This window comes from Nesoenas mayeri (genome assembly GCF_963082525.1).
Source record: "Nesoenas mayeri genome assembly, chromosome: 2".
In the NCBI taxonomy this organism is placed as follows: domain Eukaryota; kingdom Metazoa; phylum Chordata; class Aves; order Columbiformes; family Columbidae; genus Nesoenas; species Nesoenas mayeri.
Genome location: NC_137543.1, coordinates 133,618,975 through 133,640,994, shown reverse-complemented (window position 1 = coordinate 133,640,994; position 22,020 = coordinate 133,618,975). Strand labels below are relative to the sequence as shown.

Here is a 22,020-nt window from a genome sequence, read left to right as displayed (position 1 = left end):
AAGTTTTCTTTGCTGATGAGGTATTTTTTCCCGTTCCTTTTAGATTTACTCTTAGAATATTTTTAACAGGATTATTTATCTAGTTAGGTTTAGAACTTTTCCTACATATTTATGTTCTTCCTGCAGTCCACAAATAATTCATCTTTGCAGCTCTGGTTGTATGATCTGTTTAGGCGTCACTGGGAGGGAGCGTTACTTCAATGCAGTGCCTTTCTGCTACCTTGCATAAGAGTGGAGCTGGTGATGTGCCTGTACCATCATGCTATCCCTGCAGTCCGAATACTGTGGAAAGCGATGTAGCAGGCATCCAGGTGGCTCTGCACAGAGCTGTGGTCTGTCACAGCTGAGGTGAAAGTGGATTTTGATAAGACAGGACAGGCTCAGGCAGGATATCTCTGTCCTGTGCTCTCAGGACACAATGTTCCAAGAAGGTTATTAGCACAGCGTTGTGCAAATATGGGCTGTAGCCTTTCTGAACTTAATGCATCAAATTGCACAGTAGAAGTACAGAGAGGCCTAAAAATCTTTTCAGAGCTGCTTGAGGATGGTCAGGTATATTAGAAGTTTATGGCCATACCATACTTTTAATAAAGGCCTTTGCAATGTCATGACTCTCTGTTTCTAGCGAGTTTATTCACTAGGTACCCAGCACAGATTTGAGAGTCTTTTAGTCATTTCAGTTAAATAAATCTCTTCCTTAATATCTGTCTTCAAGCCTAGACAAAGAACTTTCATTTGCTGCTTCTACTATTTTCTCATATCCATTTGAGCAATCAATGATCTAGAAAGCGCAGTTAGGTGGAGAAAAGAGACTCTACAGTGTTTGCCTTCTTGAACTGATGTCACTGAAACTGCTTACACAAGCCAAATGGATACAGTATCAAAACACAATTATGCTTACGTAGCAATAATGGCACAGAAAAGTCACAATACACTGACTAAACTCTTGATTCCTTCCTATTTTATCCTTTTACAAACACTCTTAAAGCACTAAATAATATGATAGAATTCCTATTAAATAAATGCAAGGTGATATGAATTTGGATATATTTTCATGATAAAAAGTGTCTTTATGACATCATTAACATTTTATTTCTCCCTCAGGCTCTCTAAATGTTGAATAAGAATGAAGAGCATAATGCTGGCTGTAAAAATCAAACATTTCTCACCTAGCAACAGGAGAAATTGATATATTCTTTATATGAGAACAATAACTGAAGACACTATCAACTATTGTCTGCCAAAAATTGAGGGGTTTATGCATAGAGATTTGCAAAACACACAGTTTAGAAAATGGTCAAAGTATTTGAGGCTTTATCAAGTACTTTTGCACTCAAATTGTTTCTATCAATTATGTTTCCTGTTGTAAGATCATCTTTCACCTCTTCATTTCATAGAAAGATTCCTGCCTGACTAGTTCCCTGACTGAGTTTTGGTTTTATTATCATAATGGAGTCAATAGGGTCTAAGCCATGTTGCTACTCAGGAAGAGACACCAGAACAATAAAAGCAAATCCAGATATTAGGATTTGTGGAAGTAAAATGTAATGAAATGTAATGTAATTAAAACCTGCAGTTGGTTGAGAAAATAAATTTCCTTTAAAAATCAGAATTAACTAAAATCAAAGACAGAAAAAACATCAAATGAACACAAAATCCCAAACAAACCAAACCAAAACAAGACCCAAAACAAAACCTTACCAACATCTATAATCTGAGGCAACAAAGAATTCTCCTGCTTCTTTAATCTTTTGAAATATTGGGGAATTATTTGTCTTATCCCTGTAGAAAAGAAGAAGCCAGGAAAAAACTTCAAAGTCACAACCTCTAGAAAATAACACAAAATTTCATATGAGGATCTCAACATAATGGGCCAGAAGTTACGGAGAGACATGGGTTCAGGAAAATCAGGCCTATTTTTCTGGTGTGCATAAAGGGACTCTGAGATTCCTCAGGAGAATGAGGATTCTGTGATTCTGTGAGGAACAGAAGGAAAGGGGTCTGTCCTGGGGACTGTGCTTGACACAGCAAATTCTTCTTGAACATTTTGAACCTCCCAATTTCTCCTGGAGATTTTGTGAGGCAGAATTACTCAGTACTGCCTACTGCTGACACCAGAGACTGCATGCTAAAGCATTCTCATAGTACATGCACATTTAAAAAAATACAAGTACATTGGCTAATTTATTGTAAAGTAAATCCATTGGCAACACTTCTTCATTATGTATCCGTCTTTCATCTATGGACAAGTCTAGGACCCTTGCCATAAGGTGTAAACAGGCACAAGCCATAGTCACAATATAATCCAGATGTGTGAACATGAGTTGCTTAGAAAAACCAGACCTGATTTCATTCTAAATAATCTGGATGGTTCTGTGCCTTTGACACATAGACTTCACTTGCTTATGAGGAAGGCTGCTCAAGCCTTTGCTGACTGGCTAACTGCTACTGTACCCACTCTGTTAGACTTGATCTTGTCAAAACTTGTCAGTCGTGCATGTATCTGCAGAAGATTCAATCAAATCCTGCATTTGTTTCACTTTGAGGTTGCAACTTTTGATGATAAGTTTATTCTAAACAAACTTCAGACATCTGGGTAAGTTTCTAAGCTCACTCATCATCAAAAGAGAGAAAGGCATGATTTTTTCTTGAATACGATTTGAACTCTTGACACCTTTTTACTTTTTTTTTTTTTTTCCCCACATTGGTATTTTCATTCTTATTTATGTTTTCATGACAGGTATGCATCTGGTTTTGGTTGAACCGAAACTTTGATTTGTCAAATATTCTTTTCTTTTACTAATACACATTTGGATTTATTTTCAAAAGATTATTCTTCAAAGCTCCAATAGATGTCACTATCAAAATATAAAAGAGAGCTCATTGTGTAATGTAGTCCAAGAGACAGGCAGCAGGGAAGCCTTACTCACTGGACTGCTTCAAATCCCAGCATGACAGCACAATTAATTAAGCTAGACATTGAAGTGAGCAGCTGCCAGCCAAACCATGCACATATTTTCATTCTTTAAGTCCTTACTATTAGATCAAAAATATCTAATAGTTTCACTGAATATGAAAGTAAGACTGAACCTACTGATTATCTGGACTAATAAGTACTTTCCTGTTATCTTTTTGTGCTTTCCTGATTCAACTGCAAAAAATGGCCTGTTCTTTCTTTATCCCCCTTTGCACATCACTGTGCTGTGTTTTGGAAATGTTCATTTTTCTTGTTGTTTTGGATCATGTCGGGAGTAAGTCTGCTATGAAGCTTTACTACTGCTTTTGGATTGACCTGTCAAAACATGACAGTGTAGCTTGAAATGGATAAGTGAAGCTTATGAGTAAAATGATTTCAGAGCTATTTGCCCATATTATGGAAAGCTTTCAGCTCTCGTACTTACCAAGCAGATATTTTGTTCTTTTTTTCTAACCCCTACATCTCTGGAAAAAAGTATATTTTCTGCGTGAATAGTGAAATCATTCATTGTTCTGAATCTCTTTTTTATACTGCTTGGAACAGAGCAGCAAAACCCTACGTAGCTGATGTGTCAGCTCTACTACATGATGTTGAGATGACTGTACCAGCTCTACTATCTTGTTACTTTAAAAATAATTTTAAGAAGTTTTTAGCCCCTAATTCTTGGGAATGTATCTGGGGATGGGAGGCCTTCTACTTTTAGAAACCTAGTGACTTTTTCTACAAATCTCTATGACCCCATATGTGGAATGTCATTTTGATCAAATATTATAGTAACGCATTTGCACTGGTGCAAGTTTTGCAAAAACTGCATCAGGATCCATCCCCAAACTAAATTGTGCCACAAGATGTCAGTATCCAATGCAAACAGTTCTCATTTTCATAGCTTCCTGTGATCTGCTTGTGAACCTTGTTCCAGTTTGGAGTTATTCTGAGTAACAAATATGTCCAAAAGGTTATTAGTCTATTTACAAGCAACTAGCTAAAAGACCAGACAAGAGTAGTTATCTGAACAATTCGTTGCAAATTACCTGTCCAGCCTGGACCCTGACTGTTCATGTAGGAAGACTTCTGGCTTTCTCTAGGATCCTGGACCTGTGCATGAATTCAAAGACCCAAACACTTGGATAGTTCTGCCAATGACAAGTTTGTGGCTCCCACTCTAGAGAACCTTTGTGTTTTAATGCAAATATTTTTCTAAAAAGATTCTGCACTAAGCTACAGAATTTACAATATGCTACTGCACTTACCTTTTAAACCATTTCTTAAAGGGAATTTGGCTGAGCCACTGGTTAATGAGCTTAGGATGTGAGGCAATTCGATAAGCCAAAAAGAACAAACAACCAAACACAAAGGTCAGCACAGCTACCCAGTTTATGTTAGCCAACGATCAGGCTCTTAACAAAACATTGTAGGAATAGAACTGAGCTCCTGCTTCTTTCTCATCTGCCTAAAAATATTTTTTTCAAGACCAGCTTGGCTTTGGGCTGATGGGAACCTCCCAAAGGTAAAAGCATGAGTGCATGTTGTAGAGCACTATGAGCACGCACTACTGATCACAGTGTTTCTTTCCATGAGAAATGCAGCACATGTGCACATATAATCTAGAATTAGATCTTAGTGAAGGGGCTTTTTCGTTTGCCTTTTACCTGCTGTTTCTTGTCAAAGGAGGGCTTACTCTTTTATTTCTCACTAATCTTCTCTGATGCGCTACTGACAGCAGGAACCTTATCTGCCAGACTCTCTCCATCTTGGAATCAGCTCATGAGAGAAAAGTAGACCCCAGGTCCTCATACACGGTGTCTAAGCAGTTTACTTGGGTGGTCATATCCAGAGATTTTGTAAACTGGGCACCCTGAAAGCAGACTGAAACAGCACAGCATCACTCTTCTTGTATGGGTCATACATACACAGGAGATAATGCTAGGATACACAGGAGCTGAAGCCAGGGTCCTCAGCCCAGGTGGCTCTCCCCATTTTTGTAGTTTCCCTGTAGAAGGTGTGAGAAAAGCATGTAAGACCTTTAAAGAATACAGTGAGAAGAAGTCAAAATCAGTAGCCTCCAAAAGCAATTGCCACAGCACAGTGAAGTCATTAATGGGATTGTATTAATCAAATTTTCTCAAACATCTAAAATACAGGATTTTATCTAGCCTATAATTCCTATAATTTGCTATAGGAATAAAGAAAATAACTTGTGAAGTAAGCAATGACCACAACTATGAAAAGCTGAAAACAAAAAGGTTGGTAGGACTGCCAAATGCATAGTGAAAAAATTAACGTAATTTCTCCAGACAAGCAAACAAGATGCAGAAAGCATGAAAGAAAAATATATTTCTATATATATTTTAGCTCACTTCTCCCTAATCAGATTTTATTCTGCAAAGGAACCAAATGTAAGTACAAAGCCATGTAGTGTTATTATTTTGCACCTTTTAAACCTTAGTGTCTGCTGCATATGTAATCAGTATAAACAGAGAGATTATAAAGTCAGTTACCCAGAAATACTAGACAGTGGCTAGAGAAATACGACTATGCCTTCTGAAGAACACAAAAGTATATCTATATGTCCTATTCTGTGAGAATTTAGACATAAATCTCCACATCTAAGAAAACAAATGCATATCATCTAACCAGACATGCTTAAGTACTTGGGCACTATTAACTCTGTTGCTCCGAGTTCTTCCTTAACAGGAAAATGGGCCTTACAGTTGAGTATTTTCCACAGAATATATTTAGACTATATAACTACATTTTCCATAAGTTCCAGAAAATCTTCCAGAAAAAACAAAAACATCCCAGTGCACATTTTTGGCAAATTTGACTGAGCTCAAACTGTGCAACTGAACTTGAAATGCTGAGTTCCTTTTACTAATATTAATAACACAGTGACCAATATTTTCTAACTCTTTTTAACAGTAATATTGGTCATTACTTCTATTTCCCACTGAAATCTGACAAGAAGACACCTCTGATAATTTTTTTAATATACTGACAAAACGTAACTTCATCGCTGCTACTCTGCATTACATTGCCTACAACTATGTTGTTTGTGAAATGCTGTCTAGAAGAAATATTATTTGAACCTTTGTTCATTCAGAAAATTCAAAAGAAATACATTTTTTAAAATACTGTACCTCTGCAACTACTAGCCAGAAGTGGTTTCTGCTGGTGATCCATAAGAATTGTATACATTCCTGTATACTCATCTCGCTGAACAAGAGAATTACAAAAGTACTGAACTATGCACTTTAGTGGACATATTTATACCAGCTTCAATGGCCAGAGCTACATCTTGCCTATTTTCATAATCTTGCTTTAAGCACAATAGAATTTGACAAGACAATAAAACACACATTGTGAATACATGTCAAATGCTCAAACCCACCAGCATACTATTTCATCTTTTTGATTAAAGTATTGGTAGAAAAATCTCTGCTATGTATTAGAAGACCCATGTGCTTTGCACTTGCCCAAGGCGTTGTGTGATGGAGAAGTTCCTTGACAGGAGAAACCCAAAGAAAGTATAGCAACTACCACCATCACCCCCCAAATAGGCCACAGGCACTGTTCATGGACTGCATTATCTGTTTTGAATTAGAGGGATTCTGTGCTATTCACTTCTGTGCCAACCTCCTACCAGGGCATCCCTCCTCCTGCCCCAATGGGGTCCACTGTAAACTGTGCTCCTCTCACTCTGCAGCTTTTGCTATGGAAGGCCATCTCTGCTTCCCAACCTAGAAACACTGAGGAAGGGAGACTGATTGCCTTATCCTGCTTAGGTTGCTTGATATGGTACCATTCCCACCTCTTCCAATGCTCAGATGTCTCAGTCACACTTGAAGATTAGATAATTTTCATGAAACATCTTAAGAGCTTGCTGATTCCTCAGGGAAAATATTACAGGCTTCCATAAAGAGGTGCAAAGAGGAATCCATTAGTGGTGTACAACAAGTTTTCATGGTCCTGCAACACTCAGGACTATACTAACTAAATTCCAACACTACCACAGGGTTTTCTTGCAAGGAGAAGTCCCATGGAAAAAAATTCTCAACAATAGTTCTGCTTATGTAGCACAAATAATTTTTCACTATTGTTAATTAATAAGTCCATTTACATACATAATACAGTCCAATTACCAGGCATAATTAGCCATAGGCATGAGGCACTCTTAGATTTTGCCATGAATAATAGGAATATTGCTGGCAAAGAAAAAAATTATTCAGGTATATATCTTATTTTGGGTCATGAAGGAATGAATACATTACTTCTCTCTTACATCTGTATTTCAGGGAAAATAAGTCATATATTAAATAAAACCAAAGGTGACATGATCTTTGATAGCACACTTTGCTGTCAAAATCTCAAAAACATCCCTTTCATTTCTCCCACTGATCCCAGATCATCAGGCTTTCCTCTGTTAGACAACACTGTGAAATCCAGTTTGTGGTGATGGAAGGGAAATTGCGAATACTTGAGGTTTTCCAAAAATAAGCATGTTGGTACATTCCTACACTGCTGCAGTGTATAACACCTTTAACACCTTGCCCTCCCTCAAAGCTTTTTTTTTTTTCACTGTGATTAAAAGATGAGCAAAAATAAAATCTGCGCTTCAGAATGATTAAAGGTAATGAGTCAGCCATGAGTCATGAGGGGATAGAAGGTAAAGGGCTGTTAGAACTGAAATCACAAATGCTGTGCAAAGGAGTAATGCCATTATCTTCAAATAACAGGCTCATGACCTCAAAGCGGACAGGCAACAGCAAGAGACATGATCACACTCAGTAAGTTAACAGACTATTCTCTGAACTAAAAATTGCAGTTCAATTGTCTTACAGTATTTTTCTTTCCTGGCAAACATTCCTACAATTGTAATTTACCTGCTGATAAATACATTCACGGTCTGTGGAAAAATGTTAAGCAGCAGAAACACTGCAAACTGAACAGTGTTTAAAATGTTCTATGATTTTCTTTATTTTTTTCATCTATTTTTAATCAAACATTATTACTACTGGGTTGCCTGCCTCTGCCACACTAAAATCATCAGGTTAGAAAATAGTGCGTAAAAGCTGTAGTAGTACATCCAGAGGCAGAGACAGGCAGTGACAACGAAAGCACAACGCTGAAGGGAGAAGTAACGAGAAGGAATTAATAGTATAGAAACAAGAGAGGGAGTAGAAACTGGGAAAAGGACAGTGCTATGATACTGGAATGGAAATAGAAAATGAATCATTAGAGGACACCAGGCAGATACATACGAAATAAATAAATACAACATTAACAATGTATGAGCAGTGTATTGTCTATTTTGAATACGAGACTGTTGACTGACAGAAACGGTAAAGAAAGTAGTCACCTTTACATAAGCATGTTTGGCTCTCGTGTATCAAAATAAAATAACATATTTGTAGATATGAAATATGCCATTATGTATCTCCACATAACAAACCTAAAGCAAGACAGGAGAGGATATTTTGCAGAGATAAATAAACACATGACAGAGACAGAGAGAAAAATGGGAAAAAGAATAAAGGAGGAAGCATTAAAAATATAGCAAGGGGGCGGTGGGGAGAGGATTCATTTTGTATCACTTTTCTTTGCCAAACCATAAACACAAGGACACTCAGCAGTTCATTCTTACTCAATGTTTCCACATTTTTCTGCTGTTTTCCATAGGTGGGGCAAAAATGACAAAGGACCGAGCCAAGTTTTCCATTGGCCCTGATATTAATATGGAAGTGTTTCTCCAGGATGCGAGATATCTTATTTTTGTTTTACCTTGTGGTTTGTATCTGAGTTTCAAACTCAGTATTTTCGCATTTGTTTCCTCTGTAGAAAGAGAGAATCCTGAGGTCCACAGTACTTCTCTTGTTTACTTTGAGCAGAACTGCTGGGAGGGCCAGGTAACATGACACACTGTGGTTGAGGTCTGTGAGTGCTGAGAGTTACTGAGGGTGGGGGGGTCCTCAGAGAGGCGGCTCTGTGGCCCACTTTGTTTTAATTCCAAACTGAACAGGTCAAACACCAGCAGGGAACCAGGAAACCCAGCAAAACTCTGCCTCACGGCTATTGTATATGCCTATGCTGGAACCAGAGGTTTTATGGAAAAAGGGGTACACCAAGAATAGCCTTTTCCCATTGAGTGTTAGCAATCCCTAGAGTTTAAACACCGTGAGTCAAGCCTCATGTAATGACTAGGGTGGTTTAAAAAAGGAAAATACTTAAAAATATTACCTATTATGATCTTCCTCTTTGCCTCTTAGATTTAGAACCTTCTAGAGCTCTTGTTTTCAGCAGTCAGAAACATTTGTTAAAGAAAGCAAATAAGAAAAACAAGGAAAAAAAAAGCAGCAGTCACAGGATTCCAGGAGCCAGATTTTTAAGACAAACTTCAATTATGGGCAACACAGCTTGCATACTATTGCAAGATGTGGCAATGCTGTTGGCATTCCCTGAGAGTTATTGCTTTTCTTGATGAACTCCATCACTGAACAATAATTCTTTCTAGCACAAGAGCAAAGAAGCTTGAACAACACTTACCTTTGGTGCCATTCAGTTTCGTAGTGTCTAATCTCATAAAATCCTGAAAGCTCACAGAAATTTTTCTGTAAAAGGGAAGCTTTACAGTATCTGATCAACTACCTCCTTTTATATCATGGTTTTGTTAATGATGTCCCTAATTCCACAAACTTGAGAGAAAAATGGAGACAAGAAAGACAAGAGAAAGGGCCCGGAGTTCTTTGTATTTGTTATGCGTAACTCAACTGTCATCATTCATCCATCAAAGGGCTCAGATTTTAATATATCACAAAGAACACCATGTTAATCACTTACAGGAACAAGTAATTGTGCAACTGTGTTATTTTCAATTGATGCATCGTACCAAATGTTGAGTTGCAGTAAATATTGCATCATTCTTTTTTCCATACAGGGAATGCTCTGCCCTGATCCTGAGATCAACAGCAAGTTTTTCGGTGACTTGTATGGTGCAGGGTCAGGTCTCAAGTGAACGCAAGATTCAGCTGCTTACTTCTGGATTTTCAGTAACTTGATATTGCTGTGTGGACAGTACGGGAAAGGCCATGTGTAGGGATGTGACATTACAGCAGCTGGAAAGAGCAGGGGAAGTCACTTTTTTAACACTCTTACTGAAAAATGTTTTGTTTATCTACATTTTTTCCCCAAGGTGTGCCACGGGGGAGTTCAATGACAAACAAACCAAAAGGAAGTCTTAAGCAATACTGCAAATATTACAAATGTTATTTATTATGTTTCTCACTTGGACATGTGAAGCTAGGGTTTTGGCTTGCAGAATGTATTTGTTTGCAGATACATGAAACAGTGTATCTCTAAAAGAAAAAGAGTTATTTGCACAAAATCTATTATGTCTACATCAATATTTTCTTCAACAACTTTCTCACATAATTTACCTGATTTCACTTGATCCCATACATTTGTTCAAACCACACAACATGGTCAAGCTCTAAAGAAATAAACAATGGCTTATTAAAAAGGTGAGGGGAGAAGGGTGGCTTACCAAAATACCACTAATATATCCTAGCAATAAGCAATGTTTGCATTTAGCATTCAAATCATTCAGTTAACTGTATATAATATATTAACTACACATAATTCAATTCATTTGCCATCTAGTCATTATTACTCAAAACCAGAGATCTTGGGGATGACTACTGCACTCTATGCAGTGGCTATAAAGGCAGTATGAATTAGATCCAGTAGTTAGATCCAGTGTTAGCTTCCTGAAATACTGAAACAGTTTATATTTGAAAAAAGTCATGACAAGGCAGTTGCCAGGGATACAGCTACCTATCACATAGCTAATGGGAGAATGACGCAGTCAAGAGTGTTTCCATGAGCTTGTCCTTGAAACTCACTCTTCTCTGGGAAATGCAAACCCTAGCTTCTAGTCTGTAACACTCTATGTTGCTCAGTATGCAATATGAAGAACGTTGTTCCCCTCCTGCACCTTACTTTCAAAGAACCTATGCACAATGGCAAGTCCTTGGAAGTAGGAAACCGTGATTTAAAAACCCTTGGAAAAAAAAAGGACATTTATTTGGCCTCTAATGACCAGGTTGCCTTCATCAGGCACTTTTTATAAGGGATGCAGTTCTGTTAGATGTTTGACGGGAATGGGTAGAGCCCTTCCTTCATTTGGCCAAACCAGGACTGACAAACTGAAACTGAGGAATGTTTCATTTCCAGATTCCCATCGAACTGAGAAATGAGACACTTTCAAGTAGGAAAGTATGGTTTCTGTACAGTTAAGGATCTTCAAGAGATTAAGCTGTAACAGGTGTACATTTGCTTTCTTGTGCCTGATTTTTGCATATTTATTAGAATTAACTTCATATAACTATTTTCTTTCAGATAAAATATTAGTTAAACTACTGTGACTTTTATATTTGTCACTATTTTATCTGCATTTTTAATTTATTTGTAGAAAACTACTAGAATGAGAAACTGGTTATTTACATAGAACATTTACATCTTAAACTAAACTTACTTACCTTTGAAATCCCATTACTTACATTACTTCATATAAATAAATGACATTCATTAGTATATATTTGAAATTAATTTAATTTAATTTAATTCAGATCTTCATTATTGTCCTTCCAAGATTGCAGTTTTTTAAATGCAGAAAATGTTAAATCTTTATCCTATTCATGTCTCTTTGGAGGATTCATTTTGATAAGGAAAGTGACCTTCAATATGACTCTTCATTATGTTACATAGTCATTACATTAAACTGACCTCAAAATATTCCTGTGAGGTTGATGTCACTATTACAAATTTTGAAAGTACACATACACTAACTTATGGGGTCACATAAGAAGTTTGTAGATTGTGCTGTTCTTCTGGAATCAGATCCTGTAATTTTCTTAAATATCCTACAACAGTGTTGTAAGAAAAAGATCCCAAATGCAATACTTTCATTAGGGTGAGAGAAACCATCAGTATAGCCATCAGCCCCATTCCACAGACATGGAAATTCAGGCAAAGACATGGTAAATTTTGGTCAGAACTGATAGTACCAGAGAAAGCTTCTGGCTGTCAAATCAGGGTGTTAGTCAAGAGATGATGTTTCCGCTCTTGAACTCAGAGGTATATAATTGTATTTATACATTTCTTAAAAAGACTTTGGAAGCCTACCTTGTTATGAATAAAAATTTTAATTAAACTTCTCAACAAGTATTTTAAATCTGATTTCTTTCAGGTTTTTCTTGGGCCAGTTTTTTTAATATTCTTATTTTGTAAAGTGAAGAAGATCCACAAGTCCTCTGTTTAAACACAGCTTCAGTTTAGGAAGGTATTATTCCTACTTTGCATTCCAGGTATTACTACCTCTAATCAAACTAACATCTGCTTTTTCAGTCAAATATTTCAAGGTCTTTGAGCATAATCTAAAGTGATAGGCACAAGGCATCTGATACACAAATGGACTAAAAACTTGGGTTTTAAAGTAAAAAAATATTTAAAATTGAGCCAGTACTCTCAATGGGCATTTGATCAATTTTATTTTATAACATTAGTGTGTTTCTTTCAATTTATTGGAAACATCCAATTATGTAGACAGTGGTATCTGTTACAGCCAGAGACTGAATATATGGGTTAATTAAAAGTACGCTCTCTCTAAATCTGAGATGTCTGTTAGCATGTCATCAACATCCTAAAGTAAAATGGAATGGGAACAAAACCCAACCCAAAATTAAATCCATTTTTAATCCAGTTATTATTACTAGTTTGAAGCATGCAAGACAGCCTACATATTTTAGCTACTTGACTTTAAGCACTTCTAAAAGTCTTGGAGCCAAATAAAAAGTTGGAAGAGTGTGAGGAAAGAAAAACAACCTAGCTCCAGTATTTTTGCCAGTCCTGCTGTTTGGAGACTCCCTTTACCGTTTGTATTTAATTTTCCTATCTTAATACAAAACATCTTTCCAACAGCTCCTGAAAGACAAGACATGCATCTCTCCTGAGGTCACCCCAGCGAGAAATTACCAGAAATTAAGGACCCAGCCTTGCAAATATTTTGTCACGTGAGTAACAGTCAGTGGAATACCCATGTGTAAATGCTGGATTGATCAGCATCTAAAGTTGGCAGCCGCAGGTGTACTCCTTAAATACTTCAAACTAAACTGCAAACCTGCATTATACAACACATACATCAGCCAACTTTGTTGAAGATGTTTCAACTCATACTAGTTCAAGTTATTTTATCATGCTGTTTTTAATAATTTCCTTGCCTCAACTACTCATGTAGCTGTATGTATGCCTTGAATTGGGCATGACATTGAGATTCTAGTGTAATTCAATCATTATGGAAAACCTGACATTCACATATGTTTATGTTTAGCCTCAATAGGAAGTCAGTCAGTCACTTTATACCAGGTTACAACAAATATGATATTAATTATTCCTATTGTGAAAACTACTTTTCACATAGAGTTACTAACAAAATCACTGCAAAATATGATTAGTTTTACAAGATTTTGAAGACTTCGTAATCCATTGAATGGAAAAAACGTGATAAACTAACATTTTATTTAAATTGGAGGGAAATTAAATACTTCTTAAAAATCAAATAAAAATGAATACACATCCTAATGAATCTTTCAAACCTTTATACAATTCTATGATAAGTGAAGTGATTTTGATTCTGTAATGTTCATGGCTGACTAATTAGAAGGTTATTCCAAAGTGCTGTTTCCATAATTCAAGTGATGTTAGATCTGCTCTTTCAGTGATGTTTATCTTCAGATGAAATGATTCGCTTCGTAAGTTGGATTACCCAGAATGCAGCACAGAGAGAAAACAAGACCTACAAGAGAGAATTTTAAATGAGAAATATCATATAGGATTTTTTTTTTAATTATACTTTTCTGTAAATATAATGAACGGGTGAAAAGACAGAGCTCCAGAGTAGAAAAATTATTACAAGAATTCTAGGCATACTGATAAATTCACTTTAGGAATGTATTCTTTCTTTTCTCTACTACTCTTTACTGCATACATTCCTGTCTGAAATTGTTTCTGAATGGTACCAAAATGAGATAACTGGCAAAGTCTGCATCACCCTCCCTGCTTTGTAATTGAGTTTGGATTTGGAGTACTTAGAGTCATATATAAAAAATCAGGACAACAATAACACTAGCTGTGACAGATGGCAGGTGCAAAAATGTTAACTGTTTTTTTTGCAAATTGTCTGCAGCAATGCTGACGTTGTAAATTTCATGGTAGGGTACAAATATCCAACATAGCTTTGAATAGAATCTGTGGCAAAAGACGTGTTCTAGTCACAGTACAGTAGATCAGTATAAGACTTATTCCACAACCTGCATTTATGATGAGACATAAACTAGACTGGAAAAAACCTGTAATACCCTTTATTTTGTCATTGGATCTATGTTCTCTCTTTTTTTTTTTTCCTAGTCAGTGAATTTTAATGATGGCTCTAATAATTTTTTTTTTTTCATTAATTTGCTGAAAACTGATTTGGGATGAGAAGGAATAATTGCAGGGTAAAGTCTAATACAGGTAATAGCTTTGTCCAAAAAACAAGAAAGAGAGCAGGAAAAAAGCATGTGCATGTTTATGTGAAATTTTGTATTTTAAATTTTCTGAAAGAAACCTTTGTCTTTCACATAGAAAAATTTCTCTAACTTAGAAAATTGCAAAATTAAGGCAGTTGTTATGGCTTACTGAAGTGAATTTTTTACTGTGAGTTAAACAAAACATTCAATTGATACAGAAAAATATTTTGTTCAGGTGATTTTTTGTTTGTTTGAAAGACAGAGAAAATTGAAAAGGAATTTTTGGGTCAGGTTATAATAATTCTTTTCTCAGGTTAATCTGCAGTGAAAAGATACTGACTAGGAGAGCTCAAATTTTAACATCAATATCATTCAACATTTAACAATACATGGCTCAAAAATCTACTTCTGTACCCATCCAGTCACTCACCAAAGTACATGAGATCTGAATGTTCAACATAAATAATAAATGACCATAAAACCTAAAAGATACTAATTTTGCACTCACTGAAGAGAACATGATGGGATCAGGTCTGATCCCTCTCACAACCTGCTTGGGACAGGCAAAGGCTTTTTGTCATCTCTACATTACATACTTAGTAGAACGAGATGGAAATAACCCAATCAATCACTAAGCAGAATTCCAATCTGACAAAAGAAAAAAAAAATCCAATCCCCATTCAACCCTATCAAGACAATTTCAATTATTTTCATTGGAGGCTTTCATTCTACTTGAGCAAGGGTATACCGTCTACCATGTTTAAAACTTCTGATGACACTGCTGGTGCTGTATTTGTGGTCTCATTTATAAGAAAAAACTCATCAAATTCACGCCAAAAGACTTGTAAGATTTTCAGACCTCTAGCTATGAAAGATTTAACTATTTTCTCTTGCATTATCACAAACACCTTGTAAAACTGCATAGCTCTATTTTATGGCTGTGGAATGGAAAGATTTTTTAAGCAGTGCTGCAGGCACATACTCTCCATATTTTGTAACATGCTTTATTTCTATGCTAAGATGCTTCATATAGAAGAAAAACAACTGCAAATAACTCTCTGTAGTTCCTATTTGGCTGTTACATAATTTGGATGTGTGTGAATCATGACATGCATAAAATGATGACTTCCATATAACATGCTCTTACTGTAGAAGAAAATATTTGTCGTGCTATCTCCAGAAACAGATCTCATCCACTTGTCATAATTAGTACTTTTCTGACATGTTACTAAAATAATTTCATTCCTCACCTCAGAAAGATCACTCCTATTCCTGGAAGAAGCATTAAATATAGAAGTATTTCATTTTCACAAGCAGCATGTTTAAGCACATTTAATGACTGAGGTACAGGGCATTTGTAGGGGATTAATGACTGCTGGGAGATGATGATCACCTGAAGAAGCACAGCCATGGGCCATTAAGCCCCAGGAAATGTCCTCAACTAAAGATGGCTGTTGCTATTATAGTCTGAAAATGAAAAAAACATCTCAGGTGAATTTTTCTTTTTAAAATGGAGTGATGCAGTTTCTGCTTTCTTAATGAAATTCTTCATTGTGAATTTCTTAAAGCACGCAATCAATGCTTGTGGAAGCGTATTTCAAATTGCAGTTATTACATCCAGAATGAAAAACCACATACCACATGTTGTGGATCTGCAGAACTAGTTTGGCTTCATGATTCCGTAACAGTATTGATGCATTGCCTATTGATGTCAGGACTAACAGTACTCGATGGAAATAATGTATTCATGAAACAATACTGTTGCAAGGTTGTGAGGGTTAGACGAACAGGGTTTGAGGAAAAACCCAGACATGAGGGAAAAAAAATAAGGGGCCACATCCTCCCTTGCATGACAGCAATACTGTCTGGCTCTACTGCTATAGTGCTGACCTATCCTGAGCAGAGCCAGCTGCATGGGGCTACCAAGCAGAAACTTGCTGTGTAGGTTGGAGTTCCATTTCTTTTGATTGCTGCTACATATTTTGGAATTACAAGGCTTGAACCACTTGAATGAATGGTGCAATCGGGTGATGTCAGCAATGGAAAGCCAAGAAGATACATACCAGAATTCTGAGCAGACAATAGTGTAGGCAGCAGGAAGCAATAGAAGAGCATTCCACCCTGTGGCCTGAACTACCATTGACTGGTATTTTTCTAATGCCCTTGGAAAAACATATTTCCTAAATCCTATGTGCAGATATTTTGCATTTTCTGTTCAACTCTCTCACACTCTAACATGTTGGGTGGTTTTGGCTTCCCCGCCACTCACACCTTTGCAGTTTCTAAATTTTTGTCACAGAAATTCTCATTCCATCTTGTCTTGTCCAAACCAACTATTTATCTCTTGATAAAAATACTCACATATCATTTTCCTAATTCAGCTAATTTTGAAATAAAAAGATAGAATGAGAGTATTTTTTTCCATTTTTACACTGAGAAAAGTTCCTCTACAAATAATATTCCATAAGAACAATAGTTTCACTTCTGTCTTCAAATGAAAAATTACTGTGGAGAGTGATCATATATGGAACAGTTAGGCCTAAAAGCAGAATTTCTCACAACCATATATCCAGCAAAGTTTAATGCAAACTTTTTGCTGCCTTAATATAAGCACTTGTTACATTTACCTGTTCAAGTAACTGTAGATTAATTACAGACAGTGCTTTAGACTGCTGGAAGAGGATAGTCACCTTCCAAATATTTACATTACCTCCTTTCATGCAGTCTTTCTATCTCCATACAGCCCCTATTCTCTCACTGAATTAGCCTACAGAAATGTAAATAACATTCTTCAGAAGAACAAAGATAGCTTAACCAATGGATTGATTGCAGGATTGAGTCTGCTCTTAACAGGAAATTCCCAGTGGGGTGATAGAAGTTTATTAGGCTGTAAACTGCTCTAAAATCATTAGCTAAATTCAGGCACCCACTTCTGCATGATTAGCTTTGTTTTTGATCGCTAATGTTATTTTCTGCCATCTTCTCTTTTGTAATGACTTTGTAAATCTGAGTTGCCTAGACACAGCATCTTTCCTCTTGCAGATTTCAGCTGTATAGACTTAGGCAGCTTTGGAAGTTAGTCTAGAGATGCAGACATATGTCCAGACAGCCCTCCCTGCTTTAAGGAGGGAGAAGAGGCTTGAACCACAAGACCTCATATCCCCTCCAAACTAAATCATTCCATTATTCTCTGACATTTCTCAGATTCTACCCAGACGTGTTCACTCCAAATTCACTGCAGAGACAGTCTGCAACTGTGCAACAAATTGGCTATATCTGGGGAACACCACCATTTGAAATAGAGCATTTTTGATGCTGGATTCTCTGTACATCTCAGTACTAGCTAATGTAGTCCTGGCTCTGGAGAAGGCTCAGGAAAATAAGCACATTCGCATACTTCATAGGTTGGCTGTTAACATCATAAAGTGGACCTGGTACTGGCAAATATGATAAATAATGAGCCATCTCAATGTGATGCTGAGAATTGTTTGACACTGCAAATCAAACATGATTAAGGTTCTTTTCATATTCTTCATTTACAAATCTGAAATAATTTCACAATATCAATATTAATGATAGAGTAATTTTTAGACTTTATCTAAGAAGCCGGTCTCTGGGTAATGTCATTGTCCTTTTCTAGTGAAGATGGAGATCATGAACTGATATAATAGTTAATAAAAATAATATTGATAACAAAATGTCTCAATAACCTGCTCCAGATTTCACAAGTACCTAAAAGGTACAATTTTCACTAATACCATCACTGTTTTTCCACTTCTCTACACAGGACTGCCTCAGGTGCTGAACTACACAGAGGAGAAGAAAGAAAACATCTCAGAAGTGGGGAAAGGGGTTCAGTGTTTCTGGAAGTCAGGATTTGGCTAATAAATGCATGGATCTTCATTCTCAGTGCAATGTTTTGAGATTAACAGTCCGAGCCTAGTAGAGAAATGCCATGGTATTAACAGCAGACCTAGAAATCACTAATATTGTACAGTGCATAGATCAAGAAGACTGTACTAGCAAAAACATCACACTAATGATGAAATTTCCTGAAAAGGAAATCCAAGAAATAAGGTTGCTTCTCTATGTGCCTTCCATACACTTGGAAATACATGGAGGAGGAAGTGGGAAGCTGATTTGATTTTTTTTAATATATATTTTTTTCTGTGTGTGAAAGAACTGTGGATAGAAGAGAACGGGGACAACTACGATAGTAGCAGCTTCACAGCATTTGATCAAGATTTCTGTAAAAGAAGCAGAATGTTGATCACTCACAGACTAGTTTCTTGTTACTATAATATGCCTAACTAGTTTTATACTTAATTATTAACACATAATGACAAAATAATAGGAAGGTGATACATACAGCTCCTTCCTATTCTGTTAAATGTTTTAAACATTCCTTCTTTTATTAAAATATGGTCTGAGACTTTAAAGCTAGATAATGCATGAAAACATAGGCTGCAAAAGCCCCCATACCTTAAAAGGCTTATGTTACCTATCCAGGAAGGACAAAGACAGATCTGGAAAAAGGATATATATTCCTCTGTTGCTTTCACAGCTGAGCACATCCCCAGTATGAAATCAAGTGCACTGCAGAGATGCCTGAGCTAGTAAGGATATAAGCTGCTAAATCTCTCTCAGCACAGCACCAGGTTGACTCTGACTTTCCTGGCATTGCACAGAAGCTAGTAAGTCCCATCCCTCAGCTTAAATACATGGGGATTTTTACACAGACAGTGATACTGCAGTTATATTTAGACCTTAAATATCTTTTGTGCATCCAGCATGGTATCTTGCATCACGTCCTTCACTCAGGAGAAACCAGCACACTGCCTCTCAAAACACTTGTGTAGATATATGTATCCTATTGAACGGTTACCTATGAAATTCCTTCTCTCTTGCATCACAGAATAAACCACAACCTAAGCACTAGGATTAGGGAGGTTTTACCTCATTCTCCAAAAGACAAAAAAAAGACACTAAAAGAGGGAAGCTTTGCTGTCAGTCATGTGAATAAGAACTCCAAAGCATGTTAATAATTATTAAATCTTCACCCTGTGATGAGCTAATGCAAGCTGGAGATGCTATCAACATTACACTCATTCAGATATACGTAAACTCTCTGCACCTCTTCAGTATTAAATATGCTTTAAAATATTTTATTGAATTATCTGAGAACACTTACCTCAGTGAGATACCTAATTCCATCCATAAATTCCTAGATCATTCTAATATGTCTAGATATTTCAAGTTTAAAGTAAAATCTGGTTAAACAAAAAAAATTATTCTTAGCTGTTCAATGAACATTTACAACTAACTTCTGGACCAAGCCTCTTCCATAGTTTTGCAAACATATTCTCCAACATATTATTTAGTAATTATAAATTGTCAATCATCAACTAAGCTTAAAAATTTCATAAAACCTGCAAAACAAATACACACTTTGTTACACATTCTAAAGCACAGTAATATTTTAGAATGCCTGTTTATTGTTCTTAGTTTCATTTTTGACGAAACAGTACAGAAAAAAGTTCAAAGACCAACAGTTTTAGAAGACCTTAATTCTGAATGTTAACCTTTTTTATATCAAACATTCTGCATTTTTTTCAGCCTCATTTTCCCTCAAAGTTGAGAAACAACAGGTATGGTAAATTTTCTCAATTATTGTATTTTAAATGAACAACCTAAAAGAAAGCTTTCATAAAAGTTAAGACGACACTTACTCCATTTGCAAACATACCAGTTTAATCTTTTTCAGGCTAACAGGCCAAATGAGATTGAAAGAGTTATTAATAGCTGTTTGTTGCAGAAATGAAATATTTTAGAGAGTCCTGTCTCAGTTTGGATAAAGCTTTCGAGTTTATTTTCTTAAACATTTAAATAGGAAATGTACCCATTGAGACAAAACATCTCATTTACTTTTACGCCTGTCAGCAGCTCTAGCATAATTACATACACCCCACTGCATCACTTACAGCTCAAACACAAGCTGGAGGGTAAAACAGACATCTGCAAAGAACTATTTTGCTTTATAAGGTATTATTCAAATTACATGTAAGGAGCAGTTTAAGCTCCCTTATTCAAGAAATATGAAGCTAATTTTAGTTTAATCATAGAATCACAGAATCATTTTGGTTGGAAGACACCCTTAAGATCATCGACTCCAACTATAACCTAACTCTAGCACAAAAACATGTCCCTAAGAACCTCGTCTAAATGCCTTTTAAACACCTCCAAGGATACTGACTCCACCACCTCCCTGGGCAGCCTGTTCCAATGCCTGACAACCCTTTCTGTGAATAATTTTTTCCTAATATCCAATGTAAACGTCCGCCAGTGCAATTTCAGGCCATTTCCTCTTGTCCTATCACTTGTTACTTGGGAGAAGAGACCAAACCCCTCCATGCTACAACCTCCTTTCAGGTAGCTGTAGACAGCAATAGGGTCTTCCCTCAGCCTCCTTTTCTCCAGGCTAAACAGTCCCAGTTCCTCAGCTGCTCCTCATCAGGCTTGTGCTCTGGACCCCTCACTAGCTTCATCGCCCTACTTTGCACTCTCGCTAGTGCATCAATGTCTAATGATGAGGGGCCCAGAACTGAGCACAGTATTCAAGCTGGGGCCTCAGCAGCGTGATCACTTCTCTAATCAATAGTTTACTGCAGAGATCTTCCATTTAATGAAGTTTAAATTGTTCTTTTAGGCTTAAAGAAATGAATGCTTATATGCAGTACTCTATACAAGAAAGACTGGACTTATATACTTCTGAAATAAGAGTAAGGGCATTCTTTTTATACAGTCATGGGTTTAAGAAAATATTAGATACCACATTGCTTAATTCTGCATTGAAGTAAGTTTTTACTTAAAAGATGGGGCAAATTAATTTAAATGAGCTCATGCAGGAGGAACCTCTCCTTTATGCCTGCATCCTTTCTTGAAAATATAGGAAAATTATGGCAAAATTATTGTAGTTTGAACACAGAAGGAAGATTGCTAAACATAACATTCCAGAATTTGGACTGGATATTACCTAGTTGTGTCACATTCATCAAATAAGCATCTACAGAGATAATTCAACTTCTTCAATCCCTCCATTTTTATGTCAGTTTAGTAGACTACTACACTAACATTGCAGGAAAATACATTATACAAGTCAGTGTCCTTCTCTCTCTCATTAGCAGACACAAAATATTGGATGTTTCTATGCAGGTGGTTTCATTTCAGAGCATGGCTGTTGTTCATAAGCACCTTGGCAAGGTGGTAAGCAGAACCAAGAGCTATGACAAAGGTGGCTGCAAAGTGGAAGATCTCTACTTGTCAGTGTACTAAATAAGAGAAATTTGACTACCTACAAGCTCCAAAATGGGAATTTTTCCATTGTGTCGGGAAAAATAATATTAAAAAAAATAATCCCAGCCTTTAACTATAACCCACAGACGTTAGGTCACTGCTGGGAAAATCTTTGCTGCAGATGTTGAAAAG

At 36.4% G+C, this 22,020-nt stretch overlaps 1 protein-coding gene across 1 annotated transcript in view; it reads right to left on the bottom strand.

Moving 5' to 3' along the window:
* Positions 1 to 13,742: 13,742 nt before the first annotated feature.
* The window catches only part of AGMO (alkylglycerol monooxygenase), a gene marked incomplete at its 3' end in the record, with an annotated part of 185,552 nt that continues 177,274 nt past the window's right edge, over positions 13,743 to 22,020 (bottom strand). Inside the window, exon 13 of the mRNA XM_080364297.1 lies at positions 13,743 to 13,823. Within this exon, the coding sequence (XP_080220423.1) occupies positions 13,743 to 13,823 (81 nt within the window). The remainder of the gene's footprint in view (positions 13,824 to 22,020) is intronic.